We start from the raw sequence: 27193 nt of genomic DNA on the forward strand, positions 1-27193 counted from the left end.
AAACGGAAATATAATTACAAAAATTAACAAACAAAAAACAAGACATATAAACACCGGAATTTCATTTATTTTTTATAAACTTCATTAATTAGGAACAATATGAAAAACATTCCACCCAGGAGGCTAAAGAGGGCACTTCTGATCATGGACTGCAGCAAAGGGCCCAGGTTCACCAGGTTCACCACTGTGTCTAGAACAGATTTAAAGGCTGTTCAGGTATTAGATGTTTCAACGAAGGAGTGGATATATTTGTCCTGGCCAAGCGGTTTTATTCACTTATTGATTGGAGGCTGATAATGTTTTTTTTTTACTCTGCTGGTCTTGGCAGGTCTCAGGAAGAAATGAAGAGTCCTCACAGTCTGAGACCGAGTCAAGACAGAGGACAAATGTGTCCTACACAGAGACAAGATTGAGAGACTCAAAGAGACCGGTCTCAAGTACTACAACACTCAATCAATCACTCACTCACTCCCTGCCTGTCTTACAACACCCCCTGTAGACAGTCCTACAACACCCCCTGTAGACAGTCCTACAACACCCCCTGTAGACAGTCCTACAACACCCCCTGTAGACAGTCCTACAACACCCCCTGTAGACAGTCCTCCATGGACTGTAGTTCCTGTACCTCAGGACAGTGGGGTCCACAGTGGAGGGACAGGAGTCTTCTGGCCCTGGAGATCACAGAGAGAGCTGGACCTGGGGAACCTCTGAGACAGAGGGAGAGAGGGGTAGAGAGGGGATGAGAGGTGAGGGGGGGAGATGGAGAGGTGGGTGGGGGGGCGGGGGGGGAGAGAGAAGAGCAATAAGGGGGAAGAGAGGTGGTGAGGCGGAGCCAGAAACACACAGCTGTATATGATTGGCCCTCTTCTCTGCCTCAGCCCATTCAGCGGGAGTTGTTCTCACCCATTGAAGTGTAGCTGTGCCAGTTTGAAGAGCTGACGTCCCAGTTCAATACTGTCCTGTCCGTACTGGGAACGGATGGCTAAAACACTACGCTCCAACTGGCACGCTGCCCCTCGCCACTCACCTACACAGAGACACAGAACACAGTCACTACAAGAACGACGAGAGCGCAGGTACGCACACACACACACACACACACCTGTCCTCCTCACCCATAGTGGAATATGCTCTGGCCATGGTATCAGCCAGTTGTCCCTGTAGAGAATGAGTCTCTTTCAGGAAGACACCAGCCTGAGACACTGCTCTCTGTAACAACATGACAGACTGGTCTAGAGCGAGTGAGGGGGAGGGGGAAGGAGGGTGGGGGGAGACAGGGAAGGGGAGGGAGGTTGGGGGGGGACAGGGAAGGGGAGGGAGGGTGGGGGGGGACAGGGAAGGGGAGGGAGGGTGGGGGGGGACAGGGAAGGGGAGGGAGGTTGGGGGGGACAGGGAAGGGGAGGGAGGGTGGGGGGGACAGGGAAGGGGAGGGAGGGTGGGGGGGGGGACAGGGAAGGGGAGGGAGGGTGGGGGGGGACAGGGAAGGGGACGGAGGTTGGGGGGGGACAGGGAATGGGAGGGAGGGTGGGGGGAGACAGGGAAGGGGAGGGAGGGTGGGGGGAGACAGGGAAGGGGAGGGAGGGTGGGGGGAGACAGGGAAGGGGAGGGAGGGTGGGGGGGGACAGGGAAGGGGAGGGAGGGTGGGGGGGGACAGGGAAGGGGAGGGAGGGTGGGGGGGGACAGAAGTGATAGGAGAGAGAGAGAGGTGAGGTTAGGAGGGCAGTAAGAGTTTCCCACCTTGTTCATCACATAAACAACATTGATCTCATGGGGAACACAAAACACATGTCCCAAGGAAAATGACATGACCAACATCTCCAACCACAGCCAGTCATATTCCATATCACACACACCTGGTCTGTCTGTCTCCAGGAGGTCCACTGCCTGCTCCAGCTGAACTCTGACCTCCTGCAGTCTGAGGTCCATTTCAGAGCGTGACACACGATGACCGCAAGACAACCGCACACACACGAACCACCCTGCACTGTCCACGCTGCACTGCTGAAACACACACACACACACACACACACACACACACACACACACACACACACACACACACACACGTGTTGATTGATTCATGAGGAATGGGATAGTTAGGCACCATCTACTCTGACTAGATTTTGGGGATGAATTACTAGTCTAAGTAAAAACAGAAGTGGGCAGATGAAATGTTTTACAAAATAGAAACATTTACTGAGAAGAAGATGGAGAAATGTATGTAATTAAAGATGAGAAACTCCCACCTTTACAGGTCCCTCGCACTTCCCACACTGCAGATGTGTTTCTGGCCCTGCCCCTCCGCCCTCTGGCCCCTCCCCCTGCTCCAGACTGCAGGCCTGACAGAGACACAGGAAGTGGTACTGCTCCTGTAGGAGTCGCCGACGCTCACACAACACCATCCTGCTGCTGTGAGGACCTGAGAGGGGGAGGAGGGGAGTGGGGAAATGGGGGAGGGTGGAGGTAGGCAGAGAATGAGATGGGGGGAGGGGTGTAGGGAAGTGATGGTGAGAGGTTGGGGGGGGGGGTTGGGGAGAGGTTGGGGGGGAAGTAAGGGAGGAAGTTGGGGAGAGGTTGGGAGGAGGTTGGGGAGGAGGTTGGGGAGGAGGTTGGGGAGGAGGTTGGGGAGGAGGTAGGGGAGGAGGTAGGGGGAGGTGAAGGGAGGAGGTGAGGGAGGAGGTAAGGGAGGTTAGGGAGGAGGTAAGGGAGAGGTTAGGGAGGAGATAAGGGGAGAGGTGTATAATGTTTAGGAGTATAAACATTGAAAAAGGAGATTCAGAAACTGAATCAGGAAACAGACAGAGGAAAAGAAACTGACGAAAGACTTGTCAGACAGACAGACAGACGAGAGACATACAGATGAGAGTGGTACAGACAGACAGACAGACGAGACAGACAGACAGATGAGAGACAGACAGATGAGAGACAGACAGATGAGAGAGGTACAGAAAGACAGAGACGAGAGACAGACAGAGGAGAGAGAGGTACAGAAAGACAGACAGATGAGAGAGACCGACAGATAGGAGGGAGACAGACGGATCTCTTCTTCACCGTAACAGTGGAGGACTTCCTGTCCAGGACAGATGTCTCTGGATGCTCTGATAGAGACAGCTACTCCAGCTGAGACGGAGACAGGAGCAGAACAGGCCTCAGGACCAGTAGAAACAGGCTCAGTGGAAACCAGAACATCAGTAGAGCCTCGGTCTGGTTGAGGTGAGACCAAGTGAGAGGTCCTGAAGTTGAGGCTTGTGTTGGGGCAGCAGGAGTGGTTTAGGATACTCAGTGTGGGGAATATTGCCGTGGCAATGCGCACTTCCTGGGTGGACTGCACCGCAGTAAAATCACCTGTAAAGGTCATGGGAAGGTCAAAAGGTCATTTTAAGGTCAGACAGGAAATGTTCTCTCCTATGCGTTTATAGAGTAGGTCTACCTCCAAAATGGCACCCTAATCCCTACATAACGCACTTGCGTTGAGTCCCATGGGCCTTTGCAGTAAAAAAAAACAGTGTGCGATATAGAGAATAGGGGCCCATGTAGAACACATCCACCAGACTAAGTAAGACAAAGACTCTAAACTGAAACAAAGGTTATCCATTATATTGACAAGATATTGTACTGTCTGTCTGAATGTCCATGAAAAGGCAGAAGGCAGGCGGGAACATTCTAACCAATGAGAAGGCAGGCGGGAACATTCTATCCAATGAGAAGGCAGGCGGGAACATTCTAACCAATGAGAAGGCAGGCGGGAACATTCTAACCAATGAGAAGGCAGATGCGCATGTGAACAGCAGCACAACTCAAGATATAAACCTGTTTTTCCTCAAAGTTGCAGCGGGGGTTGCCGCGGGGGAAGCCGCGGGGGAAGGCAACTTATATCAGTATATACGTAACAACCTAAACATTACGAAACTTCTATTAGATCACATAACAACGCACCGGTCACGTCGCGGGCGCCAGTGTTGCGAATTAAATTTAAACATACATGTTTTTATTCAAAAATTTGCACCCACACTGCATCTGCGTTGCTAAGCGCTGAAACCAGTTCTATTTGTGACACTGAGCAAGTCCTGCCTCTCCCATCTCCTCATTGGTTATACCCACGTGGGTGACTGAAAGATGAACTGAGTTCGGTCGGTCGTCATGGTAACTATGAGATGCCAATCGCCATATAAAGTCCAAAGAAGAAAAAGCCTGGAAGGAGGAGAGATGACTAGAAACGATTCGGTTGACCGTTTTATGTGTGGATTAATTGTCGGAGTAGAGGACCTTGTGCATTTCAGGTAAAATAACAACAATGTTTATATCCAAGGACAAATTAGCTAGCAACAGCAAGCTAGCTAAATAGGACAAATTAGCTAGCAACAGCAAGCTAGCTAAATAGGACAAATTAGCTAGCAACAGCAAGCTAGCTAAATAGGACAAATTAGCTAGCAAATGCAAAAAAGCTAGCAAGTGCAAGCTAACTAGCTAAATTGCCATAAATGTTTAATGCTTTTCGACCTGTCCCCAAATTAACATAATTGGTTCAGAGTTTGTTTTGATATTTGTGTGGGAGGGGGGGGGGCAAATCAATTTGAGCACGATAGTGCACCCGGTTTGGGTGTCAGAATTTAATTGCTAATTTGCTAGGTGAGGCTATGTTGACCAGATTCAACACCCTCTCATTGACCTCCATACAAAAACAATCTCCAGTCGGTCTGCTTCACACTTTATTATTGTGAGGACAGATTTTGGGGTGGAGTCAGGCCTCTCAGTTCACCTCTTCCTCTCTGACTGACTCACACTCACCTGTGTCTCTGAGCAGGCTCACTGCCTGGGCATTACATCTCAGCTGCAGCATGTGCCTCAGAGCTACACTTCCCAGCAGGCTTAGCTCCGGAGCCCAGCCCTCTCCATCCTCGGGGGCCCGCGATTGGTTACTGCACGTCATGCTTTCTGAGGCTCCTCCCCTCTCCCAGGACACAGGTGGAGGTCCCGCCTGGCGCAGCCGCAGGTAGAGCGTTGCTATGGTGACAGAGCACAAGAAGCACAGGCTGGGGGCGTGGCCATTCAGGTGAGGCAGCAGGTGGTAGACGCTCAGGTAGGAATCACCATGGTAATAAGCAGAGGGGTCGTTGACCTCCGGCTCAGTTGAGGTGGCTTCACTGGACCCAGAATTCTTCATCTTTGGGCGGATCTTTTCTGTGATTGGCTTAGAACTGGAATTATTGGCGCTAATCTTCTCTCTGATTAGTTTAGAATCATTATCTGCGTCTCTGATTGGTTCCCGTGCCTTCAGTACCTCCTTCACCCCCGCTTTTAACGCCACCCTCAGCGCCAGCTGTGACATCACTCCCGCAGTACTCAGCTCGGCTCCGATTGGACACTCCCAGCGATGATGCCACTCCCACGCGCCCCTCCGACACCCCTCTGAGCAGTAGCGGGCGTAGCTGCACCCCTCACATGGCACAGGGCTCACCGTCTCCCTCAAACACTGATGACAGTACCTCACCTCGGTCCCAAACACTCTTCCTGCTTCCTCAGTCTCCTCTCTTCTCCCTCCCCCCACCCCTGGTATAAGCACACAGCTGTAAGCCCTGTCCTCCAATATCACCTCTCCGGCCGCGATTCCCTTGGTGGCCACCAGGTGTCGCCCTTTTTCAGGGCTGAAGCACACGGACAAGCCAGGTGAGAGACACGACACGGAGGCACTCCCATTCTGCTGCTGGGAGTTTGGGGACTTTGGGTTGGGCTTTGTTGAGTTGGTCCTGCTACACACCCCCTCTGCCTGGTGCCCCGCCCCCTGCTTGGCGGTGGTTATCCCCTCTGTCCCGTTGGGGAAGTGGTTGAGGCACTGTGCCTGTCTGTCCTGTAGTTTGTGCTTCAGGTGACTTGGGTAGCCATGGTTCAGGGCTCTGTCGATGTCCTCGAGGCACTCCTGAGGAGAAGAAATACAATACAAAGATGGAACACACACGTTCACACGCAAGAACGAGGGCCCGCACGTAGTCACACACACACACACACACACACACACACGCAAGAACGAGGGCCCACGCGTGTAGTCACACACACACACACACACACACACACACACACACACGCAAGAACGAGGGCCCACGCGTGTAGTCACACACACACACACACACACACACACGCAAGAACGAGGGCCCACGCGTGTAGTCACACACACACACACACACACACACACGCAAGAACGAGGGCCCACGCGTGTAGTCACACACACACACACACACACACGCAAGAACGAGGGCCCACGCGTGTAGTCACACACACACACACACACACACACACACACACACGCAAGAACTAGGGCCCACGCGTGTAGTCACACACACACACACACACACACGCACGCAAGAACGAGGGCCCACGCGTGTAGTCACACACACACACACACACACACACACACACGCACGCACGCAAGAATGAGGGCACGCACGTAGTCACACACACACACACGTTCACACGCAAGAACGAGGGCACGCACGTAGTCACACACACACACACACACGTTCACACGCAAGAACGAGGGCCCACGCGTGTAGTCACACACACACACACACACACGCACACACGCAAGAACGAGGGCCCACGCGTGTAGTCACACACACACACACACATGCAAGAACGAGGGCCCACGCGTGTAGTCACACACACACACACACACACACACACACGCAAGAACGAGGGCCCACGCGTGTAGTCACACACACACACACACACGCACGCAAGAACGAGGGCCCACGCGTGTAGTCACACACACACACACACACACACACACACACACACACACACACGCAAGAACGAGGGCCCACGCGTGTAGTCACACACACACACACACACACACACACACGCAAGAACGAGGGCCCACGCGTGTAGTCACACACACACACACACACGCACGCAAGAACGAGGGCCCACGCGTGTAGTCACACACACACACACACACACACACACACGCACGCACGCAAGAACGAGGGCACGCACGTAGTCACACACACACACACACACACACGTTCACACGCAAGAACGAGGGCCCACGCGTGTAGTCACACACACACACACACACACACACACGCACGCAAGAACGAGGGCACGCGTGTAGTCACACACACACACACACACACACGCACGCAAGAACGAGGGCCCACGCGTGTAGTCACACACACACACACACACACACGCAAGAACGAGGGCACGCACGTAGTCACACACACACACACACACGTTCACACGCAAGAACGAGGGCCCACGCGTGTAGTCACACACACACACACACACACGCACGCAAGAACGAGGGCACGCGTGTAGTCACACACACACACACACACACACGCACGCAAGAACGAGGGCCCACGCGTGTAGTCACACACACACACACACACACACACGCAAGAACGAGGGCCCACGCGTGTAGTCACACACACACACACACACACACACGCACGCAAGAACGAGGGCACGCGTGTAGTCACACACACACACACACGCACGCAAGAACGAGGGCCCACGCGTGTAGTCACACACACACACACACACGCACGCAAGAACGAGGGCACGCACGTAGTCACACACACACACACACACACACGCACGCAAGAACGAGGGCACGCGTGTAGTCACACACACACACACACACACACACACGCAAGAACGAGGGCCCACGCGTGTAGTCACACACACACACACACACGCAAGAACGAGGGCCCACGCGTGTAGTCACACACACACACACACACACACACACGCAAGAACGAGGGCCCACGCGTGTAGTCACACACACACACACACACACGCAAGAACGAGGGCCCACGCGTGTAGTCACACACACACACACACACACACGCAAGAACGAGGGCCCACGCGTGTAGTCACACACACACACACACACACACACGCAAGAACGAGGGCCCACGCGTGTAGTCACACACACACACACACACACACACGCAAGAACGAGGGCCCACGCGTGTAGTCACACACACACACACACACACACGCACGCAAGAACGAGGGCACGCACGTAGTCACACACACACACACACACACGCACGCAAGAACGAGGGCCCACGCGTGTAGTCACACACACACACACACACACGCACACACGCACGCACGCAAGAACGAGGGCACGCACGTAGTCACACACACACACACACGTTCACACGCAAGAACGAGGGCACGCACGTAGTCACACACACACACACACACACACGCACGCAAGAACGAGGGCACGCACGTAGTCACACACACACACACACACACACGCACGCAAGAACGAGGGCACGCACGTAGTCACACACACACACACACACACGCACGCAAGAACGAGGGCCCACGCGTGTAGTCACACACACACACACACACACACGCACGCAAGAACGAGGGCACGCGTGTAGTCACACACACACACACACACACACACGCACGCAAGAACGAGGGCACGCGTGTAGTCACACACACACACACACACCTCAAAAAACAATATCTGAAATGGAAGTTAAGCAGTGTAATACTGAAGATGATATAAACTACTGAGAAGACACAGACTACTGAGAAGACGCAGACTACTGAGAAGACGCAGACTACTGAGAAGACGCAGACTACTGAGAAGACGCAGACTACGCAGACTACTGAGAAGACGCAGACTACTGAGAAGACGCAGACTACTGAGAAGACGCAGACTACTGAGAAGACGCAGACTACTGAGAAGACAGACTACTGAGAAGACAGACTACTGAGAAGACAGACTACTGAGAAGACGCAGACTACTGAGAAGACGCAGACTACTGAGAAGACTGGACGTAAGACAGACTACTGAGAAGACGGGACGACAGATATAAACTACTGAGAAGACTGGACGACAGATATAAACTACTGAGAAGACTGGACGACAGATATAAACTACTGAGAAGACAGATATAAACTACTGAGAAGACTGGACGACAGATATAAACTACTGAGAAGACAGATATAAACTACTGAGAAGACAGATATAAACTACTGAGAAGACTGGACGACAGATATAAACTACTGAGAAGACTGGACGACAGATATAAACTACTGAGAAGACAGATATAAACTAGTGAGAAGACTGGACGGAAGACAAGTTAGTGAGAAGTACTCATGTTCACCATGTTCCACTCACCCTGTAGCGCTGGAGGTGGAATAGCGCTGCAGAACGGTTGGCATAGCACAGAGAGAGCTGCTCCGAGCTCAGAGACGCATGACACACACCCTGCAGGAGAGAGGGGAGACAGGGAGGGGAGAGAGGGGAGAGAGGGGGGAGACAGGAAGGAGAGAGAGGGGGGGAGACAGGGAGTGGAGAGACAGGGAGGAGAGAGAGGGGGGGAGACAGGGAGTGGAGAGAGGGGGGGAGACAGGGAGTGGAGAGAGGGGGGAGACAGGGAGTGGAGAGAGGGGGGGAGACAGGGAGTGGAGAGAGGGGGGGAGACAGGGAGTGGAGAGAGGGGGGGAGACAGGGAGTGGAGAGAGGGGGGGAGACAGGGAGTGGAGAGAGGGGGGAGACAGGGAGTGGAGAGAGGGGGGAGACAGGGAGTGGAGAGAGGGGGGAGACAGGGAGGAGAGAGAGGGGGGAGACAGGGAGTGGAGAGAGGAGAGACAGGGAGTGGAGAGAGGAGGGAGACAGGGAGTGGAGAGAGGGGGGAGACAGGGAGTGGAGAGAGGGGGGAGACAGGGAGTGGAGAGACAGGGAGGAGAGAGAGGGGGGAGACAGGGAGTGGAGAGAGGGGGGGAGACAGGGAGTGGAGAGAGGGGGGAGACAGGGAGTGGAGAGAGGGGGGAGACAGGGAGTGGAGAGAGGGGGGAGACAGGGAGTGGAGAGAGGGGGGAGACAGGGAGTGGAGAGAGGGGGAGACAGGGAGTGGAGAGAGGGGGGAGACAGGGAGTGGAGAGAGGGGGGAGACAGGGAGTGGAGAGACAGGGAGGAGAGAGAGGGGGGAGACAGGGAGTGGAGAGAGGGGGGGAGACAGGGAGTGGAGAGAGGGGGGAGACAGGGAGTGGAGAGAGGGGGGAGACAGGGAGTGGAGAGAGGGGGGAGACAGGGAGTGGAGAGAGGGGGGAGACAGGGAGTGGAGAGAGGGGGGAGACAGGGAGGAGAGAGAGGGGGGAGACAGGGAGTGGAGAGAGGAGAGACAGGGAGTGGAGAGAGGAGGGAGACAGGGAGTGGAGAGAGGGGGGAGACAGGGAGTGGAGAGAGGGGGGAGACAGGGGGTGGAGAGAGGGGGGAGTCGAGAGAGGGGGGAGACAGGGAGTGGAGAGAGGGGGGAGACAGGGAGTGGAGAGAGGGGGGAGACAGGGAGTGGACAGATGGGGGAGTGGAGAGAGGGGGGAGACAGGGAGTGGAGAGAGGGGGGAGACAGGGAGTGGAGAGACGGGGGAGTGGAGAGAGGGGGGAGTGGAGAGAGGGGGGAGACAGGGAGTGGAGAGAGGGGGGAGACAGGGAGTGGAGAGAGGGGGGAGACAGGGAGTGGAGAGAGGGGGGAGACAGGGAGTGGAGAGAGGGGGGAGACAGGGAGTAGAGAGAGGGGGGAGACAGGGAGGAGAGAGAGGGGGGAGACAGGGAGGAGAGAGAGGGGGGAGACAGGGAGGAGAGAGGGGGAGACAGGGAGGAGAGAGAGGGGAGACAGGGAGGGGAGAGAGGGGGAGACAGGGAGTGGAGAGAGGGGGGAGACAGGGAGTGGAGAGACAGGGAGTGGAGAGAGTGGGGGAGACAGGGAGTGGAGAGACAGGGAGTGGAGAGAGGGGGGAGACAGGGAGTGGAGAGAGGGAGTGGAGAGAGGGGGGAGACAGGGAGTGGAGAGACAGGGAGTGGAGAGACAGGGAGTGGAGAGACAGGGAGTGGGGAGACAGGGAGTGGGGAGACAGGGAGTGGGGAGACAGGGAGTGGGGAGACAGGGAGTGGGGAGACAGGGAGTGGGGAGACAGGGAGTGGGGAGACAGGGAGTGGAGAGAGGGAGTGGAGAGAGGGAGTGGAGAGAGGGAGTGGAGAGAGGGAGTGGAGAGAGGGAGTGGAGACAGAGAGTGGAGAGACAGAGAGTGGAGAGACAGGGAGTGGAGAGACAGGGAATGGAGAGAGGGAGTGGAGAGAGGGGGGGAGACAGGGAGAGAGCATTATTTTTTTTTTTAAGGGGGTAGATCAGTTCTAATATTGCAGATTGTAGCTTCCATCAACGTAATTGTCTGCATCATTTCCAGTCCCCCATTTATTATGGGGTAAATATAAAAAATATATATATTACACACAAATATATATATTATATATATTACACACAAAATATATATATATATATATATATATATATATATATATATATATATATATATATATATATATATATATATATATATATATATATACACACACACACTACCGTTCAAAGGATTGGGGTTTGAAATCTCCTTGTTTTTGAAAGAAAAGCACTTTTTTTGTCCAATAAAATAACATGAAATTGATCAGAAATACAGTGTAGACATTGTTCATGTTGTAAATGACTATTGTAGCTGGAAACGGCTGATTTTTAATGGAATGTCTACATAGGTGTACAGAGGCCTATTATCAGCAACCATCACTCCTGTGTTCCAATGGCACGTTGTGTTACCTAATCCAAGTTCATCATTTTAAAAGGCTAATTGAACATTAGAAAACCCTTTTGCAAGTATGTTAGCACAGCTGAAAATGGTTGTCCTGATTAAAGAAGCAAAAAACTGGCCTTCTTTAGACTAGTTGAGTATCTGGAGCATCAGCATTTGTGGGTTCGATTAAAGGCTCAAAATGGCCAGAAACAAAGACCTTTCTCCTGAAACTCATGACTCTATTCTTGTTCTGAAAACTGAAGGCTATTCCATGTGAGAATAGCCTCCAAGAAACTGAAGATCTCGTACAACACTGTGTACTACTCCCTTCCCAGAACAGCACAAACTGCCTCTCACCAGAATAGAAAGGGGCGTGGGAGGCCCCGGTGCACAACTGAGTACATTAGAGTGAGACTGGTGTTTTGCGGGTACTATTTAATGAAGCTGCCAGTTGAGGACTTGTGAGGCGTCTGTTTCCAGCATCCCGGAGTCGCCTCTTCACTGTTGACATTGAGACTGGTGTCAAAAACAAGGACATTTCTAAGTGACTCCAAACTTTTGAACGGTAGTGATACCCAGACTATTTGCATTGCCCCCCCCCTCCCCCCCTTTCACACCACTGCTACTCTCTGTTATCATCTATGCATAGTCACTTTAATAACTCTACCTACATGTACATATTACCTCGATTATCTTGACTAACCTGTGCCCCCACAAATTGACTGTACCGGTACCCCCTGTATATAGTCTCCACATTGACTCTGTACCGGTACCCCCTGTATATAGCCTCCACATTGACTCTGTACCGGTACCCCCTGTATATAGCCTCCACATTGACTCTGTACCGTAATACCCTGTATATAGTCTCCACATTGACTCTGTACCGTAACACCCTGTATATAGCCTCCACACTGACTCTGTACCGTAATACCCTGTATATAGTCTCCACATTGACTCTGTACCGTAATACCCTGTATATAGTCTCCACATTGACTCTGTACCGGTACCCCCTGTATATAGCCTCCACATTGACTCTGTACCGTAACACCCTGTATATAGCCTCCACATTGACTCTGTACCGTAATACCCTGTATATAGCCTCCACATTGACTCTGTACCGGTATCCCCTGTATATAGCCTCCACATTGACTCTGTACCGTAATACCCTGTATATAGCCTCCACATTGACTCTGTACCGTAATACCCTGTATATAGCCTCCACATTGTCTCTGTACCGTAATACCCTGTATATAGCCTCCACATTGACTCTGTACCAGTAGCCCCTGTATATAGTCTCCACATTGACTCTGTACCGGGCCCCCTGTATATAGCCTCCACATTGACTCTGTACCGTAATACCCTGTATATAGCCTCCACATTGACTCTGTACCAGTACCCCCTGTATATAGCCTCCACATTGACTCTGTACCGGTATCCCCTGTATATAGCCTCCACATTGACTCTGTACCGTAATACCCTGTATATAGCCTCCACCTTGACTCTGTACCGTAATACCCTGTATATAGCCTCCACATTGACTCTGTACCGGTATCCCCTGTATATAGCCTCCACATTGACTCTGTACCGTAATACCCTGTATATAGCCTCCACATTGACTCTGTACCGGTACCCCCTGTATATAGCCTCCACATTGACTCTGTACCGGTACCCCCTGTATATAGCCTCCACATTGACTCTGTACCGTAATACCCTGTATATAGCCTCCACATTGACTCTGTACCGGTACCCCCTGTATATAGCCTCCACATTGACTATGTACCGGTACCCCCTGTATATAGCCTCCACATTGACTCTGTACCGTAATACCCTGTATATAGCCTCCACATTGACTCTGTACCGTAATACCCTGTATATAGCCTCCACATTGACTCTGTACCGGTACCCCCTGTATATAGCCTCCACATTGACTCTGTACCGTAATACCCTGTATATAGCCTCCACATTGACTCTGTACCGTAATACCCTGTATATAGCCTCCACATTGACTCTGTACCGTAATACCCTGTATATAGCCTCCACATAGACTCTGTACCGTAATACCCTGTATATAGCCTCCACATTGACTCTGTACCGGTACCCCCTGTATATAGCCTCCACATTGACTCTGTACCGGTACCCCCTGTATATAGCCTCCACATTGACTCTGTACCGTAATACCCTGTATATAGCCTCCACATTGACTCTGTACCGGTACCCCCTGTATATAGCCTCCACATTGACTATGTACCGGTACCCCCTGTATATAGCCTCCACATTGACTCTGTACCGTAATACCCTGTATATAGCCTCCACATTGACTCTGTACCGTAATACCCTGTATATAGCCTCCACATTGACTCTGTACCGGTACCCCCTGTATATAGCCTCCACATTGACTCTGTACCGTAATACCCTGTATATAGCCTCCACATAGACTCTGTACCGTAATACCCTGTATATAGCCTCCACATTGACTCTGTACCGTAATACCCTGTATATAGCCTCCACATTGACTCTGTACCGGTACCCCCTGTATATAGCCTCCACATTGACTCTGTACCGTAATACCCTGTATATAGCCTCCACATAGACTCTGTACCGTAATACCCCCTGTATATAGCCTCCACATTGACTCTGTACCGTAATACCCTGTATATAGCCTCCACATAGACTCTGTACCGTAATACCCTGTATATAGCCTCCACATTGACTCTGTACCGGTACCCCCTGTATATAGCCTCCACATTGACTCTGTACCGGTACCCCCTGTATATAGCCTCCACATTGACTCTGTACCGTAATACCCTGTATATAGCCTCCACATTGACTCTGTACCGGTACCCCCTGTATATAGCCTCCACATTGACTATGTACCGGTACCCCCTGTATATAGCCTCCACATTGACTCTGTACCGTAATACCCTGTATATAGCCTCCACATTGACTCTGTACCGTAATACCCTGTATATAGCCTCCACATTGACTCTGTACCGGTACCCCCTGTATATATCCTCCACATTGACTCTGTACCGTAATACCCTGTATATAGCCTCCACATTGACTCTGTACCGTAATACCCTGTATATAGCCTCCACATTGACTCTGTACCGTAATACCCTGTATATAGCCTCCACATTGACTCTGTACCGTAATACCCTGTATATAGTCTCCACATTGACTCTGTACCGTAATACCCTGTATATAACCTCCACATTGACTCTGTACCGTAATACCCTGTATATAGCCTCCACATTGACTCTGTACCGTAATACCCTGTATATAGCCTCCACATTGACTCTGTACCGTAATACCCTGTATATAACCTCCACATTGACTCTGTACCGTAATACCCTGTATATAGCCTCCACATTGACTCTGTACCGTAATCCCCTGTATATAGCCTCCACATTGACTCTGTACCGGTACCCCCTGTATATAGCCTCCACATTGACTCTGTACCGTAATACCCTGTATATAGTCTCCACATTGACTCTGTACCGTAATACCCTGTATATAGCCTCCACATTGACTCTGTACCGTAATCCCCTGTATATAGCCTCCACATTGACTCTGTACCGTAATCCCCTGTATATAGCCTCCACATTGACTCTGTACCGTAATACCCTGTATATAGCCTCCACATTGACTATGTACCGGTACCCCCTGTATATAGCCTCCACATTGACTCTGTACCGTAATACCCTGTATATAGCCTCCACATTGACTCTGTACCGTAATACCCTGTATATAGCCTCCACATTGACTCTATACCGTAATACCCTGTATATAGCCTCCACATTGACTCTGTACCGTAATACCCTGTATATAGCCTCCACATTGACTCTGTACCGTAATACCCTGTATATAGCCTCCACATTGACTCTGTACCGTAATACCCTGTATATAGCCTCCACATTGACTCTGTACCGTAATACCCTGTATATAGCCTCCACATTGACTCTGTACCGTAATACCCTGTATATAGCCTCCACATTGACTCTGTACCGGTACCCCCTGTATATAGCCTCCACATTGACTCTGTACCGTAATACCCTGTATATAGCCTCCACATTGACTCTGTACCGTAATACCCTGTATATAGCCTCCACATTGACTCTGTACCGTAATACCCTGTATATAGCCTCCACATTGACTCTGTACCGTAATACCCTGTATATAGCCTCCACATAGACTCTGTACCGTAATACCCTGTATATAGCCTCCACATTGACTCTGTACCGGTACCCCCTGTATATAGCCTCCACATTGACTCTGTACCAGTACCCCCTGTATATAGCCTCCACATTGACTCTGTACCGTAATACCCTGTATATAGCCTCCACATTGACTCTGTACCGGTACCCCCTGTATATAGCCTCCACATTGACTATGTACCGGTACCCCCTGTATATAGCCTCCACATTGACTCTGTACCGTAATACCCTGTATATAGCCTCCACATTGACTCTGTACCGTAATACCCTGTATATAGCCTCCACATTGACTCTGTACCGGTACCCCCTGTATATAGCCTCCACATTGACTCTGTACCGTAATACCCTGTATATAGCCTCCACATAGACTCTGTACCGTAATACCCTGTATATAGCCTCCACATTGACTCTGTACCGTAATACCCTGTATATAGCCTCCACATTGACTCTGTACCGGTACCCCCTGTATATAGCCTCCACATTGACTCTGTACCGTAATACCCTGTATATAGCCTCCACATAGACTCTGTACCGTAATACCCCCTGTATATAGCCTCCACATTGACTCTGTACCGTAATACCCTGTATATAGCCTCCACATAGACTCTGTACCGTAATACCCTGTATATAGCCTCCACATTGACTCTGTACCGGTACCCCCTGTATATAGCCTCCACATTGACTCTGTACCGGTACCCCCTGTATATAGCCTCCACATTGACTCTGTACCGTAATACCCTGTATATAGCCTCCACATTGACTCTGTACCGGTACCCCCTGTATATAGCCTCCACATTGACTATGTACCGGTACCCCCTGTATATAGCCTCCACATTGACTCTGTACCGTAATACCCTGTATATAGCCTCCACATTGACTCTGTACCGTAATACCCTGTATATAGCCTCCACATTGACTCTGTACCGGTACCCCCTGTATATATCCTCCACATTGACTCTGTACCGTAATACCCTGTATATAGCCTCCACATTGACTCTGTACCGTAATACCCTGTATATAGCCTCCACATTGACTCTGTACCGTAATACCCTGTATATAGCCTCCACATTGACTCTGTACCGTAATACCCTGTATATAGTCTCCACATTGACTCTGTACCGTAATACCCTGTATATAACCTCCACATTGACTCTGTACCGTAATACCCTGTATATAGCCTCCACATTGACTCTGTACCGTAATACCCTGTATATAGCCTCCACATTGACTCTGTACCGTAATACCCTGTATATAACCTCCACATTGACTCTGTACCGTAATACCCTGTATATAGCCTCCACATTGACTCTGTACCGTAATCCCCTGTATATAGCCTCCACATTGACTCTGTACCGGTACCCCCTGTATATAGCCTCCACATTGACTCTGTACCGTAATACCCTGTATATAGTCTCCACATTGACTCTGTACCGTAATACCCTGTATATAGCCTCCACATTGACTCTGTACCGTAATCCCCTGTATATAGCCTCCACATTGACTCTGTACCGTAATCCCCTGTATATAGCCTCCACATTGACTCTGTACCGTAATACCCTGTATATAGCCTCCACATTGACTATGTACCGGTACCCCCTGTATATAGCCTCCACATTGACTCTGTACCGTAATACCCTGTATATAGCCTCCACATTGACTCTGTACCGTAATACCCTGTATATAGCCTCCACATTGACTCTATACCGTAATACCCTGTATATAGCCTCCACATTGACTCTGTACCGTAATACCCTGTATATAGCCTCCACATTGACTCTGTACCGTAATACCCTGTATATAGCCTCCACATTGACTCTGTACCGTAATACCCTGTATATAGCCTCCACATTGACTCTGTACCGTAATACCCTGTATATAGCCTCCACATTGACTCTGTACCGTAATACCCTGTATATAGCCTCCACATTGACTCTGTACCGGTACCCCCTGTATATAGCCTCCACATTGACTCTGTACCGTAATACCCTGTATATAGCCTCCACATTGACTCTGTACCGTAATACCCTGTATATAGCCTCCACATTGACTCTGTACCGTAATACCCTGTATATAGCCTCCACATTGACTCTGTACCGTAATACCCTGTATATAGCCTCCACATTGACTCTGTACCGTAATACCCTGTATATAGCCTCCACATTGACTCTGTACCGTAATACCCTGTATATAGTCTCCACATTGACTCTGTACCGTAATACCCTGTATATAGCCTCCACATTGACTCTGTACCGTAATACCCTGTATATAGTCTCCACATTGACTCTGTACCGTAATACCCTGTATATAGCCTCCACATTGACTCTGTACCGTAATACCCTGTATATAGCCTCCACATTGACTATGTACCGGTACCCCCTGTATATAGCCTCCACATTGACTCTGTACCGTAATACCCTGTATATAGCCTCCACATTGACTCTGTACCGTAATACCCTGTATATAGCCTCCACATTGACTCTATACCGTAATACCCTGTATATAGCCTCCACATTGACTCTGTACCGTAATACCCTGTATATAGCCTCCACATTGACTCTGTACCGTAATACCCTGTATATAGCCTCCACATTGACTCTGTACCGTAATACCCTGTATATAGCCTCCACATTGACTCTGTACCGTAATACCCTGTATATAGCCTCCACATTGACTCTGTACCGTAATACCCTGTATATAGCCTCCACATTGACTCTGTACCGGTACCCCCTGTATATAGCCTCCACATTGACTCTGTACCGTAATACCCTGTATATAGCCTCCACATTGACTCTGTACCGTAATACCCTGTATATAGCCTCCACATTGACTCTGTACCGTAATACCCTGTATATAGCCTCCACATTGACTCTGTACCGTAATACCCTGTATATAGCCTCCACATTGACTCTGTACCGTAATACCCTGTATATAGCCTCCACATTGACTCTGTACCGTAATACCCTGTATATAGTCTCCACATTGACTCTGTACCGTAATACCCTGTATATAGCCTCCACATTGACTCTGTACCGTAATACCCTGTATATAGTCTCCACATTGACTCTGTACCGTAATACCCTGTATATAGCCTCCACATTGACTCTGTACCGTAATACCCTGTATATAGTCTCCACATTGACTCTGTACCGTAATACCCTGTATATAGCCTCCACATTGACTCTGTACCGTAATACCCTGTATATAGTCTCCACATTGACTCTGTACCGGTACCCCCTGTATATAGCCTCCACAATGACTCTGTACCGGTACCCCCTGTATATAGCCTCCACATTGACTCTGTACCGGTACCCCCTGTATATAGCCTCCACATTGACTCTGTACCGGTACCCCCTGTATATAGCCTCCACATTGACTCTGTACCGGTACCCCCTGTATATAGCCTCCACATTGACTCTGTACCGTAATCCCCTGTATATAGCCTCCACATTGACTCTGTACCGGTACCCCCTGTATATAGCCTCCACATTGACTCTGTACCGTAATACCCTGTATATAGCCTCCACATTGACTATGTACCGGTACCCCCTGTATATAGCCTCCACATTGACTCTGTACCGTAATACCCTGTATATAGCCTCCACATTGACTCTGTACCGTAATACCCTGTATATAGCCTCCACATTGACTCTATACCGTAATACCCTGTATATAGCCTCCACATTGACTCTGTACCGTAATACCCTGTATATAGCCTCCACATTGACTCTGTACCGTAATACCCTGTATATAGCCTCCACATTGACTCTGTACCGTAATACCCTGTATATAGCCTCCACATTGACTCTGTACCGTAATACCCTGTATATAGCCTCCACATTGACTCTGTACCGTAATACCCTGTATATAGCCTCCACATTGACTCTGTACCGGTACCCCCTGTATATAGCCTCCACATTGACTCTGTACCGTAATACCCTGTATATAGCCTCCACATTGACTCTGTACCGTAATACCCTGTATATAGCCTCCACATTGACTCTGTACCGTAATACCCTGTATATAGCCTCCACATTGACTCTGTACCGTAATACCCTGTATATAGCCTCCACATTGACTCTGTACCGTAATACCCTGTATATAGCCTCCACATTGACTCTGTACCGTAATACCCTGTATATAGTCTCCACATTGACTCTGTACCGTAATACCCTGTATATAGCCTCCACATTGACTCTGTACCGTAATACCCTGTATATAGTCTCCACATTGACTCTGTACCGTAATACCCTGTATATAGCCTCCACATTGACTCTGTACCGTAATACCCTGTATATAGCCTCCACATTGACTATGTACCGGTACCCCCTGTATATAGCCTCCACATTGACTCTGTACCGTAATACCCTGTATATAGCCTCCACATTGACTCTGTACCGTAATACCCTGTATATAGCCTCCACATTGACTCTATACCGTAATACCCTGTATATAGCCTCCACATTGACTCTGTACCGTAATACCCTGTATATAGCCTCCACATTGACTCTGTACCGTAATACCCTGTATATAGCCTCCACATTGACTCTGTACCGTAATACCCTGTATATAGCCTCCACATTGACTCTGTACCGTAATACCCTGTATATAGCCTCCACATTGACTCTGTACCGTAATACCCTGTATATAGCCTCCACATTGACTCTGTACCGGTACCCCCTGTATATAGCCTCCACATTGACTCTGTACCGTAATACCCTGTATATAGCCTCCACATTGACTCTGTACCGTAATACCCTGTATATAGCCTCCACATTGACTCTGTACCGTAATACCCTGTATATAGCCTCCACATTGACTCTGTACCGTAATACCCTGTATATAGCCTCCACATTGACTCTGTACCGTAATACCCTGTATATAGCCTCCACATTGACTCTGTACCGTAATACCCTGTATATAGTCTCCACATTGACTCTGTACCGTAATACCCTGTATATAGCCTCCACATTGACTCTGTACCGTAATACCCTGTATATAGTCTCCACATTGACTCTGTACCGTAATACCCTGTATATAGCCTCCACATTGACTCTGTACCGTAATACCCTGTATATAGTCTCCACATTGACTCTGTACCGTAATACCCTGTATATAGCCTCCACATTGACTCTGTACCGTAATACCCTGTATATAGTCTCCACATTGACTCTGTACCGGTACCCCCTGTATATAGCCTCCACATTGACTCTGTACCGGTACCCCCTGTATATAGCCTCCACAATGACTCTGTACCGGTACCCCCTGTATATAGCCTCCACATTGACTCTGTACCGGTACCCCCTGTATATAGCCTCCACATTGACTCTGTACCGGTACCCCCTGTATATAGCCTCCACATTGACTCTGTACCGGTACCCCCTGTATATAGCCTCCACATTGACTCTGTACCGTAATACCCTGTATATAGCCTCCACATTGACTCTGTACCGGTACCCCCTGTATATAGCCTCCACATTGACTCTGTACCGTAATACCCTGTATATAGCCTCCACATTGACTCTGTACCGTAATACCCTGTATATAGCCTCCACATTGTTATTTTACTGCTCTTTAATTATTTGTTTATTTTATTTCTTATTTTGTACTTAACACTTTTCCCCTTAAAACTGCATTGTTGGTTAAGGGCTTGTAAGTAAGCAGTTCACTTTGAGGTCTGTTGTATTCGGTGTCAATTCATAACCATGTCAATCGGTACATTGGGGGAAAAAAAGAGTGTTGATGAGAACACACACACACACCTGTGAGTAGTGCAGGACAGCCGCAGTGTAGTCCCTGGTTTTAAAGCTGCAGTTGCCCTCCTTCCGGCATCTGGCAGCTCGCTCCAGGTCCTTCTGGACAGGATCGTCCTTGGAAATGCCCGACAGAAAGTCCACGTCCTCTTGGCTGAAAGACAGTCAATGAAAAAAAGGGTGTCGTTGGACCTCATGTTTTCCATGTGTTTGACACCATTCAAACCCGTTCCAGACATTATTATAAGCCTCCCCTCAGCAGCCTCCTTGTGTTGCTACAGTAAGTGTACTTTTTTTTTTTTTAGGGATTCTTTGTCACTGATTAAAGGGCCATATGTTTGAAAAGTCATATTGTGATGATGCTAAGCTAAAAACACAGCGACGGGATTGTAGTTCACGTGTGATGGTCCTGGGCAAAGTTAATGGCTGAACACTTAGGGAGACGGGTCATAGCTAGAAGGGATCCGAGAAACCATACAGTAAACCCTTTCCTAACTTTAACCTACTGCGCAAGTTATCCTAACCCGCTGCCTAAATTAGTTATCCTAACCCACTGCCTAAATTAATTCCCCTAACCCTCTGACTAAATTAATTATCCTAACCCGCTGCCTAAATTCATTCTCCTAACCCGCTGCCTAAGTTAATTATCCTAACCCTCTGACTAAATTAATTATCCTAACCCTCTGCCTAAATTAATTCTCCTAACCCGCTGCCTAAATTAATTCTCCTAACCCGCTGCCTAAATTAATTCTCCTAACCCGCTGCCTAAATGAATTATCCTAACCCGCTGCCTAAATTAATTCTCCTAACCCGCTGCCTGTGTTAATTCTCCTAACCCTCTGCCTAAATTAATTCTCCTAACCCGCTGCCTAAATTAATTCTCCTAACCCGCTGCCTAAATTAATTATCCTAACCCGCTGCCTAAATTAATTCCCCTAACCCGCTGCCTAAATTAATTCTCCTAACCCGCTGCCTAAATTAATTCTCCTAACCCGCTGCCTAAATTAATTCTCCTAACCCGCTGCCTAAATTAATTCCCCTAACCCGCTGCCTAAATTAATTATCCTAACCCGCTGCCTAAATTAATTATCCTAACGCGCTGCCTAAATTAATTATCCTAACCCGCTGCCTAAATTAATTCTCCTAACCCGCTGCCTAAATTAATTATCCTAACCCGCTGCCTAAATTAATTCTCCTAACCCGCTGCCTAAATTAATTATCCTAACCCGCTGCCTAAATTAATTATCCTAACGCGCTGCCTAAATTAATTATCCTAACCCGCTGCCTGTGTTAATTCTCCTAACCCTCTGCCTAAATTAATTATCCTAACCCGCTGCCTAAATTAATTCTCCTAACCCGCTGCCTAAATTAATTCTCCTAACCCGCTGCCTAAATTAATTCCCCTAACCCCCTGCCTAAATTAATTCTCCTAACCCGCTGCCTAAATTAATTCTCCTAACCCGCTGCCTAAATTAATTCTCCTAACCCGCTGCCTAAATTAATTCCCCTAACCCGCTGCCTAAATTAATTATCCTAACCCGCTGCCTAAATTAATTATCCTAACGCGCTGCCTAAATTAATTATCCTAACCCGCTGCCTAAATTAATTCTCCTAACCCGCTGCCTAAATTAATTCTCCTAACCCGCTGCCTAAATTAATTCTCCTAACCCGCTGCCTAAATTAATTATCCTAACCCGCTGCCTAAATTAATTATCCTAACGCGCTGCCTAAATTAATTATCCTAACCCGCTGCCTGTGTTAATTCTCCTAACCCGCTGCCTAAATTAATTATCCTAACCCGCTGCCTAAATTAATTATCCTAACGCGCTGCCTAAATTAATTATCCTAACCCGCTGCCTGTGTTAATTCTCCTAACCCGCTGCCTAAATTAATTCTCCTAACCCGCTGCCTAAATTAATTCTCCTAACGCGCTGCCTGTGTTAATTATCCTAACCCGCTGCCTAAATTAATTATCCTAACGCGCTGCCTAAATTAATTATCCTAACCCGCTGCCTGTGTTAATTCTCCTAACCCGCTGCCTAAATTAATTATCCTAACCCACTGCCTAAATTAATTCCCCTAACCCGCTGCCTAAATTAATTCTCCTAACCCGCTGCCTAAATTAATTCTCCTAACCCGCTGCCTAAATTAATTCTCCTAAACCGCTGCCTAAATTAATTCCCCTAACCCGCTGCCTAAATTAATTCTCCTAACCCGCTGCCTAAATTAATTCTCCTAACCCGCTGCCTAAATTAATTCTCCTAACCCGCTGCCTAAATTAATTCCCCTAACCCGCTGCCTAAATTAATTCTCCTAACCCGCTGCCTGTGTTAATTCTCCTAACCTGCTGCCTGTGTTAATTCTCCTAACCTGCTGCCTGTGTAAATTCTCCTAACCTGCTGCCTGTGTAAATTCTCCTAACCTGCTGCCTGTGTAAATTCTCCTAATCTGCTGCCTGTGTAAATTCTCCTAAACCGGCTGCCTGTGTTAATTCTCCTAATCTGCTGCCTGTGTAAATTCTCCTAAACCGGCTGCCTGTGTTAATTCTCCTAACCCGCTGCCTGTGTTAATTCTCCTAACCCTCTGCCTAAATTAATTCTCCTAACCCGCTGCCTAAATTAATTCTCCTAACCCGCTGCCTAAATTAATTATCCTAACCCGCTGCCTAAATTAATTCCCCTAACCCGCAGCCTAAATTAATTCTCCTAACCCGCTGCCTAAATTAATTCTCCTAACCCGCTGCCTAAATTAATTCTCCTAACCCGCTGCCTAAATTAATTCCCCTAACCCGCTGCCTAAATTAATTATCCTAACCCGCTGCCTAAATTAATTATCCTAACGCGCTGCCTAAATTAATTATCCTAACCCGCTGCCTAAATTAATTCTCCTAACCCGCTGCCTAAATTAATTCTCCTAACCCGCTGCCTAAATTAATTCTCCTAACCCGCTGCCTAAATTAATTATCCTAACCCGCTGCCTAAATTAATTATCCTAACGCGCTGCCTAAATTAATTATCCTAACCCGCTGCCTGTGTTAATTCTCCTAACCCTCTGCCTAAATTAATTCTCCTAACCCGCTGCCTAAATTAATTCTCCTAACCCGCTGCCTAAATTAATTCTCCTAACCCGCTGCCTAAATTAATTCCCCTAACCTCCTGCCTAAATTAATTCTCCTAACCCGCTGCCTAAATTAATTCTCCTAACCCGCTGCCTAAATTAATTCTCCTAACCCGCTGCCTAAATTAATTCCCCTAACCCGCTGCCTAAATTAATTATCCTAACCCGCTGCCTAAATTAATTATCCTAACGCGCTGCCTAAATTAATTATCCTAACCCGCTGCCTAAATTAATTCTCCTAACCCGCTGCCTAAATTAATTCTCCTAACCCGCTGCCTAAATTAATTCTCCTAACCCGCTGCCTAAATTAATTATCCTAACCCGCTGCCTAAATTAATTATCCTAACGCGCTGCCTAAATTAATTATCCTAACCCGCTGCCTGTGTTAATTCTCCTAACCCGCTGCCTAAATTAATTATCCTAACCCGCTGCCTAAATTAATTATCCTAACGCGCTGCCTAAATTAATTATCCTAACCCGCTGCCTGTGTTAATTCTCCTAACCCGCTGCCTAAATTAATTCTCCTAACCCGCTGCCTAAATTAATTCTCCTAACGCGCTGCCTGTGTTAATTATCCTAACCCGCTGCCTAAATTAATTATCCTAACGCGCTGCCTAAATTAATTATCCTAACCCGCTGCCTGTGTTAATTCTCCTAACCCGCTGCCTAAATTAATTATCCTAACCCACTGCCTAAATTAATTCCCCTAACCCGCTGCCTAAATTAATTCTCCTAACCCGCTGCCTAAATTAATTCTCCTAACCCGCTGCCTAAATTAATTCTCCTAACCCGCTGCCTAAATTAATTCCCCTAACCCGCTGCCTAAATTAATTCTCCTAACCCGCTGCCTAAATTAATTCTCCTAACCCGCTGCCTAAATTAATTCTCCTAAACCGCTGCCTAAATTAATTCCCCTAACCCGCTGCCTAAATTAATTCTCCTAACCCGCTGCCTGTGTTAATTCTCCTAACCTGCTGCCTGTGTTAATTCTCCTAACCTGCTGCCTGTGTAAATTCTCCTAACCTGCTGCCTGTGTAAATTCTCCTAACCTGCTGCCTGTGTAAATTCTCCTAATCTGCTGCCTGTGTAAATTCTCCTAAACCGGCTGCCTGTGTTAATTCTCCTAATCTGCTGCCTGTGTAAATTCTCCTAAACCGGCTGCCTGTGTTAATTCTCCTAACCTGCTGCCTGTGTAAATTCTCCTAATCTGCTGCCTGTGTAAATTCTCCTAATCTGCTGCCTGTGTAAATTCTCCTAAACCGGCTGCCTGTGTTAATTCTCCTAATCTGCTGCCTGTGTAAATTCTCCTAAACCGGCTGCCTGTGTAAATTCTCCTAACCGGCTGCCTGTGTTAATTCTCCTAACCTGCTGCCTGTGTAAATTCTCCTAATCTGCTGCCTGTGTAAATTCTCCTAAACCGGCTGCCTGTGTTAATTCTCCTAACCTGCTGCCTGTGTACATTCTCCTAACCTGCTGCCTGTGTAAATTCTCCTAACCAGTTGTGTAAATTCCCCTAACCTGCTGCCTGTGTAAATTCTCCTAATCTGCTGCCTGTGTAAATTCTCCTAAACCGGCTGCCTGTGTTAATTCTCCTAACCTGCTGCCTGTGTAAATTCTCCTAATCTGCTGCCTGTGTTAGATCTCCTAACCAGTTGTGTAAATTCCCCTAACCTGCTGCCTGTGTAAATTCTCCTAAACCGGCTGCCTGTGTTAATTCTCCTAACCTGCTGCCTGTGTAAATTCTCCTAACCTGCTGCCTGTGTAAATTCTCCTAACCTGCTGCCTGTGTAAGTTCTCCTAACCTGCTGCCTGTTTAAATTCTCCTAACCTGCTGCCTGTGTAAATTCTCCTAACGTGCTGCGTGTGTAAATTCTCCTAACCTGCTGCCTGTGTAAATTCTCCTAACCTGCTGCTTGTGTAAATTATCCTAACCTGCTGCCTGTGTAAATTCTCCTAATCTGCTGCCTGTGTTAGATCTCCTAACCAGCTGTGTAAATTCCCCTAACCTGCTCCGTAATTTGCGTAAATTACCCGAACCTTTCCCGAAACAAAAACAGGATTCCTTCAAGCCATGGTCTGGAAGAAAGTAGAATGCCGCCTGGTGTTATTTTGCTAGCCAATGACATGCTGTATGCTAGAGAGACGTGCACGTATAGGCTACTCACTTTACTTGAGACAGGCCAAAATCAAAGACCTCATCTATGTCCAACAGGGACGAGAAGCATTTCTTCTCATCAAGAGTTAGTCGGCTCCACTTCTGTTCCACATGCTTTTGCCACTCGACACACGGCAGGTCCATTATGTGAAACTAACGTTACACTGTAGTTGGAGAGAAACTCATGTGCGCTTCGGTGGTATTTTCAGAAACTGCGTATCCATTTTGGTTATACAGACTGCTAGATCTCAATGTAAATTGGTAGTTGAGGCTCAAAATCAGCGCGCAGTTTCTCTTCTAACGGCAGTCATCGAGAATCCGGAAGTCGCGATGTGTTGACGTCACCGAAATTGAAAGCT

At 48.5% G+C, this 27193-nt stretch overlaps 1 protein-coding gene across 2 annotated transcripts; it reads right to left on the reverse strand.

The window, feature by feature from the left end:
• Positions 1-48: 48 nt before the first annotated feature.
• Positions 49-27193, reverse strand: smyd4 (SET and MYND domain containing 4). Of its 2 annotated transcripts, none has more exons than XM_036989491.1 (10): positions 26845-27193; positions 21572-21716; positions 9152-9241; positions 4789-5917; positions 3052-3345; positions 2247-2419; positions 1854-1998; positions 1116-1232; positions 904-1027; positions 49-707 (listed from the first exon to the last, which is right to left on the reverse strand). In XM_036989491.1, the coding sequence occupies exons 1-10, from the start codon at positions 26976-26978 to the stop codon at positions 578-580; spliced, it is 2481 nt and encodes an 826-aa protein (XP_036845386.1). In that variant the 5' UTR covers positions 26979-27193; the 3' UTR covers positions 49-577. The 2 variants fall into 2 exon arrangements, with proteins under 2 accessions (XP_036845386.1, XP_036845385.1); XM_036989490.1 differs by having other exon boundaries at positions 1854-2001.

The sequence above is a fragment of the Oncorhynchus mykiss genome, chromosome 10 (genome assembly GCF_013265735.2).
Source record: "Oncorhynchus mykiss isolate Arlee chromosome 10, USDA_OmykA_1.1, whole genome shotgun sequence".
Classification (NCBI taxonomy): domain Eukaryota; kingdom Metazoa; phylum Chordata; class Actinopteri; order Salmoniformes; family Salmonidae; genus Oncorhynchus; species Oncorhynchus mykiss.

Excerpts from the sequence above, each read along its gene's own strand:
- smyd4 (XM_036989490.1), bottom strand. The coding sequence starts at position 26,978 with ATGGACCTGCCGTGTGTCGAGTGGCAAAAGCATGTGGAACAGAAGTGG. Across the intron at positions 21,717-26,844 it reads TTTGGCCTGTCTCAAGTAAA|CCAAGAGGACGTGGACTTTC; the intron begins GTGAGTAGCCTA and ends ACTGTCTTTCAG. Across the intron at positions 9,242-21,571 it reads CTGTCCTGCACTACTCACAG|GGTGTGTGTCATGCGTCTCT; the intron begins GTGTGTGTGTGT and ends TCTCTCCTGCAG.